Below are 21,605 nucleotides of genomic sequence, written 5' to 3' on the forward strand. Positions count from 1 at the left end.
CAACCAAGCAGAGCTTGGTCTACACTGCCCCCTGCTGGCATACGGTGGTAGGACGGCAGGAAAATAAAATATATAAAAAATAAAGGTTTCGTTATGTCAATGACAACGGACAACGGACAAGGAACAGACATTAACTGCATTTCTAGAAATATATCTTGCACCATTTTATTTTTACTTCAATTCTTCTTCACGATAACAACTCTACCACTGTTTTGTTAGAGGCAAATGGTAAAAATAATACCAAATGTAAATGTGCAACAAATATTGAGGAATGATATTTATTTTTTACGACCGTTTCTTTGGTAAAATCAAATTTTATTTATTATCATTCATAGAGGCATTTTTTTTTAGAAAATATACTCATTTTCAGGCCTGTAAAATCAGATTAAAATAGTCATTATTTCAGGGGCGACACGCACTGGGGATTGTAGCATTTCTCTGCCAGCACAGACACCAAAAAGCACACGAAACAGACACTTAACTAAATGAATCAGAACTACAAATAAAAACGTTACTTCACCCGTTCAGTTTCCACAACGGCTAATTCGGTTAATTTGAGTTCTAGTCCATATTTACATGTCCAAAGTTGAAATAAATACAAAGGTGCTCCGGAGGGCGAGCCGGTCACAGATTGTCTGCTGAACATAAGAAGGACCGCCATGTCCTCCCGCCTTAGTAAAAATGAAACAAGAGCCATACTTATTGGCGTGCGCGGGTTATTTGCGTGTGTTTCTGCTTCTGGAGAAAGACACACAGCCAGTGCAATTAATAATCATTGTAATAATAAGAACAAATACAAAACTAAACATAAGAGCACACATGCACCTTCGATGACAAAATGTCTGCAGTGTATGAAAAAGAACCCAACATCGCCCCGAAACCCCTCGTCGGTGCTTCACCGTCGGGTACGCACAGTTTTAGCTTTTTTTGATCCTCACTCTTTGCCACCCTGGTCTCCTTCCGGTCCTCTCGACCGCTGGTGATGTCATAAGCCGTCCCTTTGGTCGTGCGGTGGACTTTCATGACCTAAAATGAAAACATATATCAGAAGAAAGACAGAAATCAGGGAAACACCGATGCCCCATCGATCCGTTTGGTCCCACCATCATTACATTAGTGGAGGTGTCAACGTTTTAGTCTGCGGTTCTTAAGCGGGTCGCAGGATTGATTCCGCCGCCCTGCGGCCATAACTTTGACGTGTACCAGGAAAGTTGGCTGCGGTTTTCGCCGAGTCATTCTCTCCGCCTCTTCCTCCCCCCGCCCTAAATGGCTTTGTGTCAGTGTGCTGATGAACGAGCTGAGCACACACTGCCAGCCACCCCGATACCCGGAACGGTGCGGACAAAAACCAAAGCAGGAGATCTCTGGATTACAGGATTTGGAGATTGCTAAATCGACGGGTGATACAATGGGAGACGTGATGGGCGCAGGCTGTACGTGTGTGTGTGTGAGTCAACGTACAGCGGGTGCTGACGGGGTAGTCCAGGGACGGGCTTCTGTATTGGGGGAAGGACGCCTTCCTCATGGGGAACCGGGGGTCCGAGGACCGCTCCAGGACCCCAGGGGGGCTGCCCCTCTCCATGCCTGAGGGGAATGCGCGTGCACACACACACACACACACACACACACACACACACACACACACACACACACACACACACACACACACACACACACACACACACACACACACACACACACACACACACACACACACACAGAGAGGACCTTCATGCATGGGTTTGGAGTTTGTTTCTGAGGAACAGGTTATTCTGACAATGTATACAATACAAATTAATACAAGGTAGTTTATATGGTATGCTATTGCTGCCATACATTGAACAGTTCAAGGACATGTGTATTATATATCGTTGTATAACACTGTAGGTTATATATACATCTGTATTATATAACATACAGTGTGTGTGTTTGTGTGTGTGTGTGGATGTGTGTATGTTTGCTTGTGTGAGGTTATTCGTACCCATATCACAGGAGTGGGCCTTCCTGTTGATGTGTGGCTGTGGGCCTGGAAAACTGTTAGTCCCTTCTTCTTCATCTGATTCAACACAGAGATCATTATCATCACAAACATCATCAACATCCTCAACATCATCCTCATCTTCGTCAGCAAAATGTTGTCATGTAGAGTAACATTAAAACACAAAGTCCATCTTTTGACGAGTGCAAATTACTCAGCACCATTTAAAATACTTACGGCAATGCTCCAAGCATCCCATAATCCCATTTCAACAGTACTTTGTTACCCTGGTTATGTCGGTTTTTACCTGAGCAGGGCGGGCTCGTCCTATCCTCGGCCGCCTCCTCTTGAATGACTGGAGTCGTACACCAATCAGAGGAGGGATCCTTGGCTGAGGGGGGCAGAACAAAACTGATGCTTTTCTTCTCATTGGTCGGCACTTCGGCGTGGGGGCTGACAGGGGAAGTCTTCTCTGAGACAGCCTCGTCTGCCGATTGGTCAAAACTGGGCTGAAGGGGAGGGGCAAGGAGTTTGGGGATTAACATGTGAAAATAAGAATAACAATAACGTCACAATAATACCACAACTACTAATGATACAAATAGTTCTTATCTCACTCTTAATTTCTCACCACTAGGTGGCAGCAGTGAGACACTAATAAAATATTTCCGCTTAAAGCGGATTCAATTGCTTTTTATAGAAATCTAGTTGAGAACGACTTATGAAGTAAGGGGTTTAAGAAAACAGAAGGTGCGTAGGTTCATATTCCCACATGTGAGCAGACACGTGGCTCTGTAGGGCCTGCAGCGAGGGGTGAACCTGGACACACACCTTGGTGGGCAGAGGGGGGCGCTCTGCTCCACGCGTCCAGACCCTGTCCTCCCTCTGGGGGGGGTCCGCCTGCTCCTCGTCCCACTCCCCCTCCGGCCTCGCCGCCTCCTCTGCGGACGCACACACACACACACACACACACACACACACACACACACACACACACACACACACACACACACACACACACACACACACACACACACACACACACACACACAGGGGATTAACCTGGGGCAGAAGTTGTATTCAATTGACCTAGGGTTTGGAGTTGACATGACTGATTGCTATAACTAGGTTACGATTCGTTTAATGACTGACCCACGTGAGAAGACCCACGGATCAGAACCTCTGAGTGCACCTGGCCATCGTTACGCCAACGACCCAACAATGATATCGCTACGGCGGAGACGCTCATTCAAGAAGATGTCCCTATTCATCCCGCTGTCATGGGAACAGGAAGTAGATCTCGGAGATGAGGTGGACATATCAATGAACGTGTGTTTCATGCAAGTGCAAATGAATGCAGGTGGTGATGTGTGTATGAACTAAAGAGTGTTCATGTGTGGGTGAATTAATCTGTGCGTTCAACGGTGAATAAATATTTGGATGCATGTGTTACTGAATATGCATGTATGCATGGGTGAATGGATGCGTTTCTGTGTGGGTGAATGTCTGTTTATGCAAGGGTGAATGAATGTGTGCCTCCCGTGAGCGAATGGATGTGCGTTGACGCAAGGGTAGATAGATGTGTGGTTCTGCAACGGTGAATGACGTGTGTCTCATGCATGTGTGTGTGTATGGGTGGGTGAATCAGTGTGTGTGGATGCGGGGGTGAATGAAGAGAGATTTTTAGGGGCTGTGGTGAATAGGAAGGAGCACAATGAGCCGTCCTCTACTGCCAGATGGTTGGTGCGATATGCTGGAGGGAACACTTAGCGGAGATATTTGCTGACAGTTTTGCAGTGCAAGATAGTGTTACAAAGAAGCCACTTCATGAAACTAAACAGTTGCATGAATAAAAACTTGACGGTGCTCGTAAACCATTCACATGTGAGCGTGTGTGTTTGTGTGAAAAAGCTGAATAACACGACAAGATAAAGTTCTTGTGGCCATAGACGCAAAATAACAAATTCTCCAAATAATGGATCGTGACAACGCATTTGTTGCCGTGACACTACCAAAGTGAAAAATCCAATCCCATTGTATAATTCATGGCTTATGCTGAAAAATGTAGTGCCGATATTTCATGATCAATGACGTCTGCGCAGCCCTGTGCAAACAACACTGTGCGCTACACGACACCATCAATAACGGCAGCTTCCAGGCGGAGGGGTGCAGCCCGCTGGCCGCGTAAGACGCCACTCCTCTAAGTTAAACATGGCGGCATCGCGGAGCGCGCGCGTGTGTGTATCGATCCTCGAATGGGGTCGGGTTGATTTACGATCGCAGGAACACGCACCCCCCCTGGGGCAGTCGATATGATGTGGGGGCACCCACATACACACCCCCTATCCATCCACATGCACACAAACCCACCCACACACACCAAAAACAAACATCTGGGGTGAATGGGCTGCTACGGTTAAACTGCTCCTTTCATGCGTCTGTAATTGTTCTTGCTGATTAATGCTATGGATTATTGATTAGCAAGTTATTGACACCTTCTCTGTGTTCGAAGACTTCTTGCGGTGTTCAACAAGGGAGTTGCTTGGGTCCACTTTTATTTTCATTAATGATTTACCCTATGTTGTTAAAAATGCTGATGTAGTTAAGTATGCTGATGACTGTACTTTGTTCTGCACAACACCAACTTCAGTGGAGCTATGTGAAAATCTTCAAGTAGAGTTGCATAACTTTACCAATTGGGTGAGAGCTAACAAATTGTCAAAACATATATATCCGTAGATATATCTAATATATCTATTATATTTGGTAGTAAGAATATTCTCGCCAATGCTACTGCACTTAATTTATATAGATGGGATATCAGTTGAGCAGGTCAATAAGACCACAATCTTTGTTGTAAAACTAGATATTGCGTTGTCTTGGTCTGATCAGATTGATCATATTGTTTCCAGGATGGGTAGGGGCATTGCAATGTCCAGGTAGTGCTGTGCATATGTTGCATCATCTGTAATGAGTCAAGTAGTTCGGTCTCTTGTTTGCTGTCGAGTACTGTCCTGTCATTTGGTCATGTGCTGCGGAGAAACATTTGAAAAAAATTCTGCGTTGTTCTATCCGGGCTAATGTGTATGTGATGCATAGAAGGTTATCATGGCTATCTGTGGAGGATAAATTAAAATGTTGTTTTCTGCTATTCATGCATAATGTTATATGGAACAATACACTGCACTTCCTTTGTGAAAACCTTGTCTATGCAGCTTTCTGTCATGATCATGTCACACGTCGTCAAGTAAGCACTGGTCATCTGGTTGTGCCAGTTCCACAAACAAAAAAGAACGATAACTGGGCTCATTCTGCTTGGAATAAGCTCGCCTTTAGCATCAGACTCACCAAAAGGAGACGTTCTTTTAAATATTTGTTTGAAAAAAACCTTGATGAATCCCATTTAGATAATCAGTAAGTGTGCTTGATTACTAGCGGTTCCTATTGTCTGTTCGACGTTTTGTTCTTGTTTTATTGATATAGTGTGATTTTGTATTATTGTTTGTTTTAATTGTTGTTGCTTTCTGCGTGGACCCCAGGAAGACTAGCAACCACTTTGTGGAAGCTAATGGGGATCCAAATAAAGAATTATTTGAAAAATGTATAATTCTTCATTTTTAAACGTCTGAATATATCAATCAACTGTCATCCATATAGCTTTATAATTCTAATTTACTCTTATGTTATTCCACCCATTGCCTCCTTAGCAACAGTGGATTTTATATGCATGTTCCAAGGAGCAGGTAATGGTTAAGGCACATTTCTCAAGGGTACCTAGGCTTTAGGACCAGGACCTTTAAGCTGAGAGTCAAACGCTCTAACTGCTAGCCTATCATTTCAATCAACCTGAAGAGTGACTTGTTATTACCGTTTATTCAGAAGTCACAAAATGACTAAATTGTGAAAACCAACAGTGCCAACGTAATTCAAGCTGCAGTACCTGAACTGCCCTGCAGGTGTCGCTGTCTCATGACGGCCATGCTGGGCTTGCTGATCTGAGACGGGGGATCTGGTCTGTGTGTCCCTGGGGCTCCTCCACCTCCGCCCAGCTTCTCCCTCAAATCCTCCCCCTCTGCCAGGGGCCCGTCCCGCTCCATCCGGTCCGACTCCAGGTGCCTGTGGGTGGGCAGGGGGGCGTGGCCGAGGGCGTGGCCGTTAGCTCCCCCCGAGGGCGTGAAATCCCCGCTGGAGCTGCAGGTGTCCGAGTCGTCGATGTCGGCCCCGATGCAGCTGTACACCATGCTGACCAGGTCTGTGGACTGGCGGGCGAGAGAGGTAGCGGTACACAGGGGGGGGGGGGGGGGGGGGGGGGAGGGGGGGGAGGGAGAGAGAGAGAGAGAGAGACTCAGCATGCATGTGCTATACTGTATGTATAGCTCCATACAATGAAAGAAAGAGGTACATGTACGGCTGCCATGGTGATAAACGAGAGCCAGAAGGGAGAGAAATTTTTAAGTACATTTTCAAAAGGAATATTTTTTCTTAGGATTATACGGATATACAAAAATAAGGAAGTGATAATGATGTGAATGTTCGCTCCTATGTTACCTACACACCGCTATTTAGACCTTTGATATTAATGGGGGGGGGGGGGGGGGGGGGGGGGGAAGAAAGATTATCCTTGTAAGGATTACAGGGATATACAAAAATAAAGACAAATGTTAATGATGTAAATGTACGTTTCCATGCTAATTAAACCTTTCGAAATGAATTGGACTGAGACCCACAAACACAGATGGAGAGAACGACAAACAGAGAGAGAGTGAGAGAGAGACCCACACACACAGATGGAGAGAACGAGATAAAGGGAGAGAGTGAGAGCAAAAGAGAAGCCATGGCTACAAAGGGAAAGAGGCATACATAAAATGATACCAAGAGAGAGTGAGATGTTGAGGGAGACCAACAGAAAGAGGCATAGAGGAATGACAGACAGACACAGAGAGACAGACAGAGAGACAGATGGACAGATAGACAGATGGACAGATGGACAGACAGAGAGACAGACTGACATAGGGGCAGACGGCCAGACAGACAGACAGAAGGACATAGAGGCAGACGGACACAGAGAGACAGACTGACCGAGACAGACGGACAGAGCGAACAAAATTGGATCCTTCCTATGATGGGCTACTCAGTTTGACATCGATGCCACACAGAAAGCACTCAGAGAAAACAGTGGGACGCGGCGAGTGGTGGGGACATTTGGTATTGGATCCACTCCTACTCTTTCTCCCTCCCTCCCTCTCGCTCTCTCTCTCTCTCCCTCTCCTCGTCCCCCTTAGGACAGCCAGGGAACTCGCTCCTTTAGATGTCTTTCTACCTGCTGTTTCCGGACCAATACGGGTAAACTGCAATACCCCCATCTTTTAGTCTCTGAGTCTCGCGTAGCAACCTGTACGAAAAACGGACCTCGAATCAAACAGATGGGATCATCCATTTAAATAAAGGAGGGAGAGAGAACGGGGAGAAATTAGAGAGTGCATTCCCATCACCGGCATGGCTGCCACCGCTGTGATGAAAGCCTAGATGAGGGGTTAGAGGAAGAGGTTGCGTTGGCTTCCCAGCACAGGGTGCCTCATAGTGGAGGGGTGGGGGGGAGGGGGGGCGGGGGGGAGGGGGGAGGGGGGGGAGCCAGAGGCCCAAGACTGCTGGACTCTTTGGAGCCGTCTGGGGTGGAAGGCGGGCGAGATGAGGGAGTGATTTCTGCATGATTCGGAAACCACTCTGCATGGTGGGCAAGATGTAGCATTGATATAGGATACAGAATGCCAAATGATGCCATTGGTGCGGAGGAGGGATGCAAAGTGTCTTATATCACTGTGAGCGCGTGCGTTCAGTAACATGGGTGGCACTGAGTGGGAATCCATCCCCGGTCGGTTAACGAATCTTCTTTGAAATGTGTCTTCACATTTCACTATCTTTTGCATTGATCGAGATATTTCTGTCTTATTTTCTGTGTAATCTGCTGTGTAGTTCTATTGTTATTCTGTTTTGATAGTTGCATTCTTAGAAGGACCATACTCTAATCGATGTAGTAGAATACACTTATCGGTCATGAAAACATAATTGTCGCTTTGATGGCAATGCATGAATTTCAAAAATTCCATAAAAAATTATTTGGGAAGCAGTTATTTTAATATAGACACCTAGCGGCCATCAAACGCTAGCGTTTAGAACCAAGATGGCCGCTTGGTGACTCAGGCCCATGACTTTGAAGTTTTGGATGTAATGGTCCCTTTCGCCCTCCCCCCCATGGTTATCTCAGGTGGAGAAGTAGGTCACACTGCCCGGTGGTGGGCAGGAGACGGAGGCTGGAGTCAGTGGACTCTATTTGGCATTTGGTGGAAGAATTGAAAGTAAAGTCGGCAGAGAGCAAACGCTCGCTGTCGGAGTCGGTTCAATCTGGCCGCCCAGCCGGAGGTCTTCTCCTTGTCCTCAGCCGCCCCCCACACCCCCAACCCTGCAGGCCTACATCGACGAGGTAATCATCCACCGCCACCTGTCGCTGGCGAGGCCCTGGCTCATTGGGGGGGTATTTTGCCACCAGGTGTCATGCTGATTACGAACCATCTTAATACCAGAGCCTAAATCACTCCCACTTGTGTCTTCACAAGTGGGCGTCAAAGTCCACTCGAGACGTTTCGATGGATGGATCGACTTCAGCCTAAAAAGAACGTTTGATGCAGAGCACCAATCAGCTCGTTTCGTGGGTCGGTTGGAAACTCCCACATTTGTGTGATTGGATTGAGTGCAGATTGGAGCTCGCTAAGGGCTGGTAGTGACATAGAGAACTCTAGTAGTCCTTCACTTAGTATGAATCGTTAGAGACGATAAGGAGGAAACAGCTTAAAAGATAACCACGTTTATTCTGATGAAACAGATGTTCAATAAATTAACCTTAGTTCAGTCCCCAGAGTGACGCACTTAGAATATTGCGTGCATCCGTTTATTTCTCCACATTTTGAAGCTCCTTCCAATTCTGAAGCTTCTCCCCTGATTGGCTCTTGCGAGCATTCACTATCTGACTCGTCCAATGGGTATCCATGGAGATCATCTCCTCGTACGGGCAGTGGTCGCTATACCAGGCCTTGGACCCTGGTGTGTGTATGAGGTTGAGGTTTCAAGGACCCCAGAGTCTGTTCTAGGTTACCTGCCAATAATGGTTATACTCAACACCTAGCTGAGGCTTTAAGGCCTAGTGAATGGGGTTGAGGCCTTAATGAGTCTCCATGCTTGGTGAGGGGATTATGTGGCATCCCGTTGATAGCAGATGGGACAAAATAAACCACAGAGAAGAGGTTGAAACCAGGATTGGCCGGTGACCATGCATCAGATGATTTACAGAAAGCTTTGTTCGGCCCCAACCGTTTTTCGGTTTGGGTCCAGATTCTGGCACCAGAGCTGATAAACCCACGGCCCCCGTGGATGTCTACTGGGGGGCAGAGGGAGCCCTGGGATGGGTTACCTGTCTCTGGATGAGGCAGGAGGGGCTGGAGGGTCTCATGCCGGGGGTGGCCCGCGGGGAGGCCGTGTGGAGCCCCGGTATGGGGGTCTCCGTCTGTCCGGGGTCCTTAGGGTGCTGGATCATAGAGTAGACGTTCTCCGGGAGACTAGGGGGCAGGGGGGTGGAGAGAGAGAGACAGAGACAGGTTAGCTGAAATGTATTATAGTTATCTCTACCCATTATGCGCCCATTGCACTCTTAAATTATCCCTCATTCTGGGTCCCATCTCGATGTTTCTTCCAAGACGATAAAGGGAGTTTTCACAATGATTAAGGGAGTTTTGTCCTTGCCCTTTGGAGGGCCACGGTTAGGCGATGTCGTAGAAAGTGGAGCCTGTGAAGCCTTTTGAGGCGGTTAGTGTGATTAAGGGCTATACAGATCAAATGGATTCGCATTAGACAGACGAGAGACGGCAGGAGATATACGGCGAACAATCAAAGGCCCTTCAACCGATAATCATCCTGGTCTGTAGCCCGCCGGCCGGGAGAAAGCATTTGAACCATGGACTCTGGATTACTGAGACGCTTGGTCCTGGGACAGCCCCCCCCCCCTCCCCCATTCCCACCCATCCTATCGTCTATAGGGGGGTCAGGAGTCGGTCAAGGAGCTACCATAATAGTTTACCACTACAGCAACAGATTCAGCCTAAGTGAGGAAGTCTACAGAGTTTTTATGAGCCAGATGGACAAGCCAAGACAGATTGTACCGCGTGACTCAGCAGCGTTTACTTCTATAATTAACATAAGACGGATGGACAAAATAGTCCACCGAGGCCCCTAAATACTCTTAATTCTCTCTCCACCTCTCCCCCTCTCTCTCCCTCCCCCTCTCTCTCATTAATAGCCTGATACCTAGAGAATGCACCGTCGTCTGATGCGTGCTCATTCAGTCCCGGTAAACCAATGTCCCCAAAAATAAAGATATAGATAGAGAGCGGTACATTAGCATAGCGAGGGCAGCCGAGGCCGAGGCAGACGCGCTCCAGATGACAGATCCAGTGACAGGACAGAAAACAGCGGGACAATGAGGCAGACTCCTGCACCAACGACATGTCTGAGCTTAGTATTCAGAGGCTGTCTGAGTGCATTCATATAAAACCACCACGATATAACACTATCATTTAACGATAAGTCTGTAATTTAAGTTTCTCATATTTACATAATATATCGTATTTATATGTTAATACAAAGAGATTATATTGTTATATCACACATTTATTTTTAAGACAGGGTGAGTTTTATTTAAAAAGGGTTTTTACGACTGGCACTGAAGTGGCGATCACTCTTTGGCTTCTACTTCTCGATGCACGCACACGCACCCCTCCCCCTCTCTTGGCTCTCCTCCTTCTCCTGCTCACCCCTTCACAAAGCACTGTAACCGTTTTTAATGTCCCCCAGTTGGCCCCCAAGGAGCCTCCCTCCCTTTCCCCCTTCTCACTCTCCCCCATCTCTCCCACACTCCCTCCCTCCCTCTCTCTCTCCGATCCCTCCCTCTCTCTCGCCACTCCATCCCCCTCCCCCTCCCCCTCCCCCTCTCTCTCATTACTCTGAGACATTCTCCAGTGGAGGAAGTGCGTGAGGAGGTGCGTGTCCTCATGTAACTCCGACCCCCGGCGCACTCCGGACGCACAAGAATGTTGCAGCAACGGGGAAAATGTTTTGCCATCAAATATTCATGAGGCATGGTAGTAATAAAACGACAAAACATGGTCTGTCATATTAAAAGCAAAAGAGCGGTTTTGTGTTTAGATGTGGCGGTGCACTTTAGCGTGCACCCTGTTCCTTTTGCCGTTAGCAACCCCTAATGGCTTGACTTGTAGCTACAATTAGAGCTGAATCATTTTCACACCACAGTTACCGTCTTCTGAGAATTCAAAATTGGACCTGAATAAATGGGTTTATAGAGGAACTGTGTGGCTGGATCGACTCGAAGATGGGTGCGTTTTCTACTCAAGAAACCAAAGTAGAAAAGTTTCATGCAGGTTTGAAGATAACTAAGACTATCCAGCACACATCTAGGTGGACACGCCCACTTGCGATGTCAGAAGAGGCAGATATTCAAAACAGCTTGTAAGGGCTACTCACACTCACACCTGGTGGTATAATATGTCCCCTTAAAACCGGTTTGATGTTGATTGACAAAGCCACATTTACATGACTCACCTCCCGTTTTCAGAGCATGTCCCGCCCCTTCCCTACTCACTCTGTGTCCGGATTGGATGTCATGGAGTTGCGGTTCTTGCGGAAGCCTGAGAAGATGGAGAGCACGCTGCGCCTCTTCTTCCTACGCATGGACGGGTTGTTATGGAGAGACGAGAGCTGGCTGAAGAGGACGAGAGAGAGAGAGAGAGCGATAGAGACCTGGGGGACTTGGTGCTTCAATCAACCGACAATACAAATTTTGGTTCTTTTATTTCCAGGAGGCACGTGGCGGCGAATAGGTAACAGGGTGCTTTGTTCCCAATTAAAAGGTGCTGTGCTTCTGGAGTCACTTTAATTAATGTGTGTCTGTGAGATGACTAAATAGACACAGTGAATGTCATTCTTTACACCACCGCCCGGGTGGTGGAGGTATTCAGTGTAAACAGTGATGGGGAACCGCTACGAGGCTTGTTAGCGGTGGCTAAACACGGCTTCGGTGTGTTACCTGTCAGGGAGAACACGCTTGGTGTAGAAGTCGGGCAATCCATCTTCCAGAACATTGATCGCCCCATTCTCGGAGCCATGCTGCGCACACGCACACACACACAGAGAATAGCATGATAACAACAGATCAATGACGGTGTGTTAAAAGGCCGTAGGAGGGCTGACTTGGCATTTCAAACAGCCACTTGGCAGGAATGGGATCCCATGCCTGTCTTTTAAAAATAACCCATCACTGCTGCATCACTAAATGTGTCCTGATTAAGTACAAAGCAGCAGGAAAGGTTCAAACACGCACACAAACACACACACCTCCATGACCCCCCACTCCAAAACGCACACCTACGTGCGTGCACACACACACACACACACACACACACACACACACACACACACACACACACACACACACACACACACACACACACACACACACACACACACACACACACACACACACACACACACACACACACACACCGCGCCCCCCCCCCCCCCCCCCCACCCCTGGTAAATAATTTTTGGAAAGAGCCTCTGGCAAGGGGAACGAGAAAAGTCTCAAAGTATTCACACGGCAGCACATTAGACACGCGGGAGGTAAACAACATTAAACAAGAATAAACTGGAATAAAAACTAGGAATAAAATATGACGGAACAGGAATAAACAAGCAAAAAAGCATCTCCCATTTTATCTAGTCTGCTTTCAACTTCCTGTTTCTGAAAACTTACTTCCTGCCCCTGAACCCTCAACAACACATATTACATTACCAAGCAAGTGGTTCAAGTGTCAACCCCCCAGATTTTGTGTGTGTGCGTGTGCATGCGCGTGCGTGTGAGACTCACAGTCTCTGGCTGCGGGTACCCCGCCCTGTACCGCCGTGGGGGGCGTGGCCTGACGTGGGTCACATGATGTAGCGGCGAGCCATTAGTGGGGAGGGTGGACAGGCCGTCCCAGGATGCTGAGCGGGAGAGCTGCGACGGTGGAGGCGGAGGCGGTGGCGGTTGGGGGGAGGCAGAGGGGGTGGGGGAGCCACTGGCGTCCTCACCGAGACCTGGGGGTGGGGGGGTAGGTGATGATGATGATGGAGTGTAAGACCAACACCAACAGACTGAAGAACAGTTTCTGCTTCCCACCCCCGCAGGCCAACATGATTCTCCACTGATTTCCGTTGTCGGTCGGTTGCTTCCGTTTCTATTTATTTTACAGTTTATTGACTTTGAGAGAGAGTGTGAGTGTTAGTGTGAGAGCGTGTGTGAGTCTGAGAGTGTGTGTGAGTGGAGCACAGTTGGCAACGATTCCACTTCGACTTTATTCCCAACTGCTATTTAAATGTGTAAAACTCTGGTCATTGAGTGGACTTGAAGTTCAGTGCACCTCCATTTGAGTACATTTCAAATGATAGAGCTAAACAGGATTTAAAAAAGCACTTCCAATCCATTATTTCTCTGTATGAAATCACAAGGGAGGTCTTTTTATGGACGCCGTTGGTTTCAATGTCATTTTGGACTCAACATCAAATAAAAAAGAGGAGTTGATTAAATGGAAAGTCTGACCCCTTGGTCAGTAAAACCAAACGAGCACTGAAAGAGCTCAGAAAGAAAGCGACAGACTGAGACGGAGAGAGAGAGTGAGAGCGACAGAGAGAGAGAGAGGGAGAGCGACAGAGAGAGAGAGAGGGAGAGCGACAGAGAGAGAGAGAGGGAGAGCGACAGAGAGAGAGAGAGAGCGACAGAGAGAGAGAGAGGGAGAGCGACAGAGAGAGAGAGGGAGAGCGACAGAGAGAGAGAGAGAGCGACAGAGAGAGAGAGAGGGAGAGCGACAGAGAGAGAGAGAGGGAGAGCGACAGAGAGAGAGAGAGGGAGAGCGACAGACAGACAGACAGACAGACAGACAGAGACAGACAGACAGACAGACAGACAGACAGACAGACAGACAGACAGACAGACAGACAGACAGACAGACAGACAGACAGACAGATCAATCTGATTGATCAATTTGTTTTTCCTACACCGTGTTTTGATGTATTCCATCTGTTGTCCTGTTATTTTCCCACAACTTCTTATTTGATGGCATTAAATTGTTCAAGTTACTTCTGTGGCATTGAAGCATTTTGAAAGCGAAAGAGAGCGAGAGAGCAAGAGTGCGAGAGCGCGCGAGAGAGAGAGTGCGAGAGAGTGTGAGAGAGTGTGAGAGAGCGAGAAACAGAGCCAGAGACTAGATAGAGACAGTGGGTCTTACTCGGCCGGGTGGAGACGGGGCGGATCCTTCTAGTCCGGGCGCTCCTCTTGTTGATAGCCATGGTGTCCTGAGGGGAAAACAATCCGTTACCTGCGGAAACCATGACCTCGCCGACCCTAGGAAACTCCACCACAGTGTTCAAGAGCTCCTCTGCGGGGCTGAAAAGTTAGAGACGCTGACCCCTGCTGCTTAGATCAGCTGCCTCGCAGCGGAGGAACGGTCTGCTCCTACATGTCTGGTCGACTCCTTCTGAAGCGGGAACAATTGGCTTTTCCCCCCGGCGTTTCAACCAAATGGGAGAAATTCTGCATATCCTCATCTTTTTAATCAAGCGTTCTCTGGGTTTATCGTCGGTTGTATTTTAAGGCATAAACCGCCGGTTTAATTCACCCCGACTGCACAGCAGTTTGCTCAACTCTGTTCGTTGCTCTTTAAATGCTGAATAAATGGACTTGACAACAATGTCATAAATTGGGAGGGCAGATGATGACACTTTTGTCTGTCCCAAATAATCCCTGCAGAGAACCAGCTGTCCCAGCCGGGACATGGAGGATACAACAGAGACATAAAGTAGAGCCGTGTTGTATGGAGGTGTGCTTAATAGGATCATAAAGTACACCACTATACATCACCACTGTCACTGCAACAGCGGGCCCTGGCATGCTACAAAGCTAGCTGCAGTAATGCACCATGCAGCAGGTGTAGTCCTATTTTATAGTAAAGTTGATTCAGCATGTGATGGGTAATATAGAGGTGAATATAAACATACATTATGATCGCAATTAAAAGGTCATTTTCGGATTGCATGAATTTTGTCGAGTTGCTGTTAGCATCCAACACGCCACGCCTTTCTGCCTCTGTATGTGTAGGCTTTTAAAATGTTTTAATGTGATTTATCAACATTACCTTATTTATTTAACTCCTCCCTCTCTTATGTTAAGGGTGTTGGTTGGAGCATTTAATTGCAGAGTATTCTTATTGTGTATTCTTATTAATGATGTACGCGTGTACTGAGGAGTACCACTACCAACGGAGGGAGGGTGAGTGAAGCCTGGAGTAAAGAAGGGGTATGACACAAACGGCCAGTGTAAACAGTCTCCGCGGGGGGGGCTCTCCGCCCTCGGGGGGGATACGTACGATCCCCAGGTTCATCCCCAGGTCCTCCTCGGGGAACTCCATCACGTCCGTCATCCGGGACGGCCGTAGCGTGCGCCGGTTGGGCCCCCCCTCGTCCCATCGCTTGGCCTGGGACACCTGCCGCAGCTAAACACACACACACACACACACACACACACACACACACACACACACACACACACACACACACACACACACACACACACACACACACACACACACACACACACACACACACACACACACACACACACACACATAATAAGTACTCTCCAATAGTCTTCAGCACCCTGTCCAAGGAGAGCTTGTGTTGGTTGTGGGTATAAGAAAGCAATCAAAGTGTCACACACTGTACTGTCCCCCATCAGAAGTCTGAAAAGACATCCACTTGTGTGATTATCAAGAGTGAGAGAGAGAGAGAGCGATCTAGAGCGAGAGAGACAGAGATGGAGAAGGAGAGACAAAGAGAGGGAGAGGTGGAGTATGGTAAAGGACGAGCGGTCATCGAACAAAGACAATGATATAAAAAAAGAAAAAGATGATAGATGAAAAGGTGGTGCAACGATGAAAACGTGGAGGAGAATGAGAAACAGCAGCGGGTGTAGAGGGCCAGGGCTCCCCACACAAACCTATGAGATAAACATATTCTACTCAGTGTTCGCTAGTACCCGAAGTATCGTACGGTACCGTGACTGCATGCATGCACGGGGGAATCGAACAAACCCCTAACCCTGGCGGTGTCAACGGTATGCTCCACCAGTTGAGATACACAAGGGGTGGACATATTACGGACGTGATTCTAGAATTCCCCGTAGGTCACTTCGGACAGAAACCGAATGACGAAATAGTGCGACAACTTTGTCGAACTAGAATGGCAACTTTGTTGCAAAATTCTGAGTTTCTTTATTTGAGTTTGTCAGGCAAAGCGGGGTGAAAATAGCCAAAGTAAACTCTGGTACATTAGTATGAGTGGGGCCCCGGCAGATGTCAGGGCTTCGTAACGAGCGATCAAACATAATCAAGGAGCAGCGGCGTTTGGCCCTGGGAGCCACCAGCGGAGAGACTTTGATTACCAGCACCTCTGCCTGAATATTAACGAGGCCGGCGCCGCCGTTGGCCATTGATTACGGTGACACTTCACCGATGCCTCCAGCCGGACGGGGGCCACTTCCTGTCCACTCACGCGTGACACCTACATCCGTTTCGTGCATGCTTTTATTTTGAAAGTAATTTAAATGGATGGATGCATAGACTCAACTCAATGCATGGACTCAACCCGACCGTGACCGAACCTCGTCGTCGGTTGGTCATGTGATTACAAGGGAGTCGATCAATTTTATTTTATCTTTGTGGAAATTCACACAGCAAAACCATAGCCCCTCCCCTAATGGTGTTGCCGCTCCCACAAGACCATTGAGAATCTGGAATAGAGTGGCGAAGTCACGCCCCTTCCGGTAGAGAGATCGAAAAATATGAATGGGTTTCAATGGAGAGAAATTGATTATTTTCTGGTCCCAGTCTTTATATGCCTTGGATTACACATGTTGTTTGTGGATTTAAATGATATTTTTTTCATGCAAAGAAAAGTTTGATAATGTTAGGTTTTGTGTGTGGCCGCTTTGTGAACTACAGATCTTCGCTGTTCTCGACACGAATGATATGCGTCACCGCCCGCACTGAACTCCGGTACAGACATGCCGATCTCTCTGCTCCACTTCACCGCTTTTTTTCCAAGGGGAGAATAAAAGCATTGAAAGAGGTGAAAACCATTATAAGTCGGGGCACATGGAGTTTTAGTTAGGTAGCCGATATGGAGATTGTCGGTCTTGTCCTCGCCAGTCGCAGGGAGCGTGACGTCACATACGAGACGTGTATTCTTTCTCATTGTGTTTTCTCTATAGCCTTTAACTGAACAATTGCACAATAAACGGTCAAACTCTTTGCATGAAAATGTATCATTTAAATCCACAAACAATTATGTGTAATCCGGGGCATGTAAAGACTGGGACCAGAAAATAATTACTTTCTCTCCATTGAAACCCATTCCAATTTTTCGATCTCATAGGTCCCATGGGCTCTACCGGAAGGGGCGTGACTTCGCCACTCTGCCAACCAAACCCCCCCTCCCGGAAGTGGGATACTTTCAGACCTTCAAAGCTCTACAGCACATGGATAGATCTTCCTCTATCTGCCTGCCTCTCTCTCTCCCTCCCCCACAGTCTCACTCTCCCTCCCCTGTTCCGTGCAGCCCCATTCAGTTTAACAGACATTTTATTTATGATGTTTTTTGGATCATTACACACTCGATATCACTACCAAAACGTTTTTCTGGCGGCAGCGTTGCCTGATTAATGTTAAACGTGCACCGTGACGTGAGGCAGTCTTATTTATGCGCCTAATAGCGAAACTATATTTTGAATGTAGGAGAAAATGTATAATATATGCACTGATTGAACATTTACTTTTCTGATATGCAACACTAGCTATGCTAGTCTTTCTCCGCATTTACAGCAGAAACTGATTCACTCCAAATGAATAATTTGTCAAATAAGTAATGTAGTTCATAAACATTCATAAAATAAACATATGTAAATAATAAACAATATATAAAATTCAATAAATATATTCAAATATACAATAAAAATATATTTATTTAATAAATGCATTTAACTAAATACAATGTACCCATTGAATAAAATGTATATAATACTAATCAAGAAATCAACACAAAAGTAATAGAATCACCATGCCAACTGAGACCACTACGGTGCTGCTCTAGGAGAAGTCATGCAGTAAGGGACAGTACCAGTACCAGGGTCTTGTGGGTGGTGTACAGCTCCTGGAGGATCTGGTCCACGATGGAGTTGGTCAGGTAGGACACCACCGACAGCTTCACCTCTCTGGGGGAGGGAGAGACGGGGACAGAGAGGAGACGGAGAGAAGGATGGAAAACAATGAGGAAACACACACACACACACACACACACACACACACACACACACACACACACACACACACACACACACACACACACACACACACACACACACACACACACACACACACACACACACACACACACACACACCACCCTCCACTACCCCTAGAAACAAAGACAAAACACCCATAATTATCCCACCCCAACAGTTAGAATGCGATTAGGTCAAGCCAACCACACCCCCACACACTTTCAACACAACTTAAGCACTTACCCAAACGTAACCACACCCCATGAAAATCTATCTCCCCCACACACACCCACACCTTCCCCTTAATCATCACCACCCCCCCCCCCCCCCCCCCCCGCCCAACACATACACCGATTCCCCCCCAAACATCAACCCCCCCACGCAGTTTATGCTGCGTGTGGATAGGTTAGGGCCCTATCCACATGCAGCATTAACCACAGCCTATACCCCCCCAGCCATACTAGAGCGTTGTTGATGCCCCCCCTCATACTCCAGAGCCTTGTTGATGCCCCCCCCCCCCCCCCCCATACCCCAGAGCCTTGTTGATGCCCCCCCCCCCCCCCCCCATACCCCATAGCCTTGTTGATGCCCCCCCCCCCCTCATACTCCAGAGCCTTGTTGATGCCCCCCCCCCCCTCATACTCCAGAGCCTTGTTGATGTCCTCGGCGGCCCGGTCCATCAGGGCGCAGCGCACTGTGCCTCGGGGGATGGACACCTGCTCCGAGACGGAGGACAGCGGGGGGTTGAGTCTCTCCGCCGCCAGGGAGGACATGGGACACAGCTCGCGACACAGGGACACCATGGAGTCCACGATCACCTAGGAGACCACAAGGAGCTGGAGGTCAGCGGGTAACGCCACACTGCTACAGGTGGACCCCGACGCTCCAAGGGAAGGGGGGGCCTACGGGGCGGTGTAGGGTTGTGGGGCTTTTGATGTTTTTAAAAATGTGGTTGTGTTTTCCTGCCAGCCGGGGAACCAGACAAATCTGCAAACTCATGTTTTATTTGCATCGGCATCCATTTGCGATATCCAAGCGCGTCCGGGGGTATTCCGGTCTGCGCCTGGTGATAACACCCCTTGGAAATCGAAAATGAATAGATAGGTTCCAGACCAATATCCATTTGCGAATTGTGTTGAAAATTGTCTGTCTCGTTTTCTGCCTTGTCCCAGACAAATTGCAAATACAAAAAAAAATGCATGGTTATTATATACCATCCTACTTAGGAATCCTTCCCCAATACTGGGCCGGAGGGGGTGTAGCGTTAAAGGTCCTTTGACTCTGGGTTTGAATCCCAATGGATGCAACCTACCTGTAGGCATCCATGAGCAAGATGCCCAACACCCTATCCGCTGATTAATGTCATGTATTAAAACCATATTCACAGCAAGTCACGGTGGATAAAAGTGTCTACTAAATGACTAAATAGAAAATGATAGTAGGTAGATGGCAGACGGATCATGAATCCACACCTACAAATAATGGATTTTTAGTTATCTCCGATACTTTATTTAATTCATATTGCTTTCATGATTTCCTCCCATGCGTCCTCCAGGCCCAAAGCATCACTTTAGAATGTTTTTTCATTTGGAGGCTTTCTGTATCTGCAATGCAGTAAATCCTCTGTTCGCTGGAGTGATGTACATGAAAAGTTAAAGGGAGGAGGACGGGGAGGACGAGGACGAGGAGGACAACTTGACCAGGGATATGAAATGTAATGCAATTACTGCCTCCCTTTCTCCCTCCCTCCCTCCCTCTCAGCCAATGCCTCCCTCCCACTCTCTCTCTCTCTCTCTCTCTCTCTCACTCTCTCTCGCCTTCTTCCACTCTTAGTCCCTGCCTCACTCACTCTCTCACTCTCCCAGTCCCTGCCTCCCTCCCACTCTCTCCATCTCTCTCTCTCTCTCTCTCTCTCTCTTCCACTCTCCCAGTCCCTGCCTCCCTCCCACTCTCTCCATCTCTCTCTCCATCTCTCCCAGTCCCTGCCTCCCTCCATCTCTCTCTCTTCCACTCTCCCTATCCATCCCTCCTAGCCATTCCATCTATCAAACCCCTCTGCATACCTCCCTCCCTCCCTCCCCTCTCTTTCTCTCGTCACCACCCTTCCTCCATCGCTTTCCCACCCTCACACTCTTCTGTCTCCCTCTCCCTTTTTCTCCCCCTCCTTCCCTCCATTCACCTTCTAACCCTCCTCCCACCATTCACTCCCCCAGCCTCTCCTCCCCCCCCGCCGCCCCCCCTCACCTGCAGCTCCTTGTCCGCCGCCTTGGTCAGCTCCCCGGCCAGAGTCTCCAGTCTCTGTCTCACCGGCCCGTCTACAGACAGGACATGAGCCAGCTCACACAGAGACGGGTACAGCTGAGAGGGAGAGAAGGTGAGATCAACACACAGGAGGAGAGAGAGAGAGGGAGACAGAGAGACAGATGGTGAGAACGGAGGAGAGAGAGCCGGGCGGAGGGCGTTAAAGAGACAGGAAGAGCAAGGCAGCAAAAGACAGGCCAGCAGGTCAGAATTATTTTAATAATATAACATTTGATAAAAAAAAACAATACCCATATTTTACAATGTGCAAAGGCCGTGTAATTAAACTCCAAGTAATTGAGGTTTTTACTGGCATTGCATAATAGCATAGACATGCATTAATGCATACAATGTACTGAGGAATAGCAGAGAGATTGGTATGTGGACACCGTATGTGGGTTGACAAGATGTATGGAGTAGTCACACACACACACACAGACACACACACACTGGACTCACCGCCCTGGAGTTCTTGGCCTCCTTAAGGATCTGCTTGGCTGCCTGCACCTCTTCCTGATCCTCTGATCCTCTCAGGACAGACACCTGCTGCTGCACACGCACACACAGCCGCTCCATCACCTGCACACACACACACACACACACACACACACACACACACACACACACACACACACACACACACACACACACACACACACACACACACACACACACACACACACACACACACACACACACACACAGTCAGCATTACCACAAGAATGAAAATATGCATGTACCGGTATATATATATATATATATATGTATATATTTCTGACCAAAGTCCCTTGCCCAAAATACACACACACAATGTAAATACATTATCTGAAGCAG

General features: G+C 47.9%; 1 protein-coding gene across 1 annotated transcript in view; it reads right to left on the reverse strand.

Moving 5' to 3' along the window:
- Positions 1–282: 282 nt before the first annotated feature.
- The window catches only part of carmil3 (capping protein regulator and myosin 1 linker 3), a 66,910-nt gene continuing 45,587 nt past the window's right edge, over positions 283–21,605 (reverse strand). The window contains exons 24-39 of the mRNA XM_056596332.1: positions 21,231–21,350; positions 20,715–20,828; positions 19,113–19,288; positions 18,314–18,401; positions 15,502–15,627; positions 14,365–14,431; positions 12,969–13,177; positions 12,129–12,208; positions 11,685–11,804; positions 9,444–9,588; positions 5,919–6,237; positions 2,810–2,919; positions 2,286–2,487; positions 1,982–2,056; positions 1,462–1,584; positions 283–1,026 (exon numbers count right to left, since the gene is read on the reverse strand). Of these exons, the coding sequence (XP_056452307.1) occupies positions 986–1,026; positions 1,462–1,584; positions 1,982–2,056; positions 2,286–2,487; positions 2,810–2,919; positions 5,919–6,237; positions 9,444–9,588; positions 11,685–11,804; positions 12,129–12,208; positions 12,969–13,177; positions 14,365–14,431; positions 15,502–15,627; positions 18,314–18,401; positions 19,113–19,288; positions 20,715–20,828; positions 21,231–21,350 (2,115 nt within the window). The 3' untranslated portion in view covers positions 283–985. The remainder of the gene's footprint in view (positions 1,027–1,461; positions 1,585–1,981; positions 2,057–2,285; positions 2,488–2,809; positions 2,920–5,918; positions 6,238–9,443; positions 9,589–11,684; positions 11,805–12,128; positions 12,209–12,968; positions 13,178–14,364; positions 14,432–15,501; positions 15,628–18,313; positions 18,402–19,112; positions 19,289–20,714; positions 20,829–21,230; positions 21,351–21,605) is intronic.

This window comes from Gadus chalcogrammus, chromosome 8 (genome assembly GCF_026213295.1).
Source record: "Gadus chalcogrammus isolate NIFS_2021 chromosome 8, NIFS_Gcha_1.0, whole genome shotgun sequence".
NCBI classification, from domain to species: Eukaryota; Metazoa; Chordata; class Actinopteri; order Gadiformes; family Gadidae; genus Gadus; species Gadus chalcogrammus.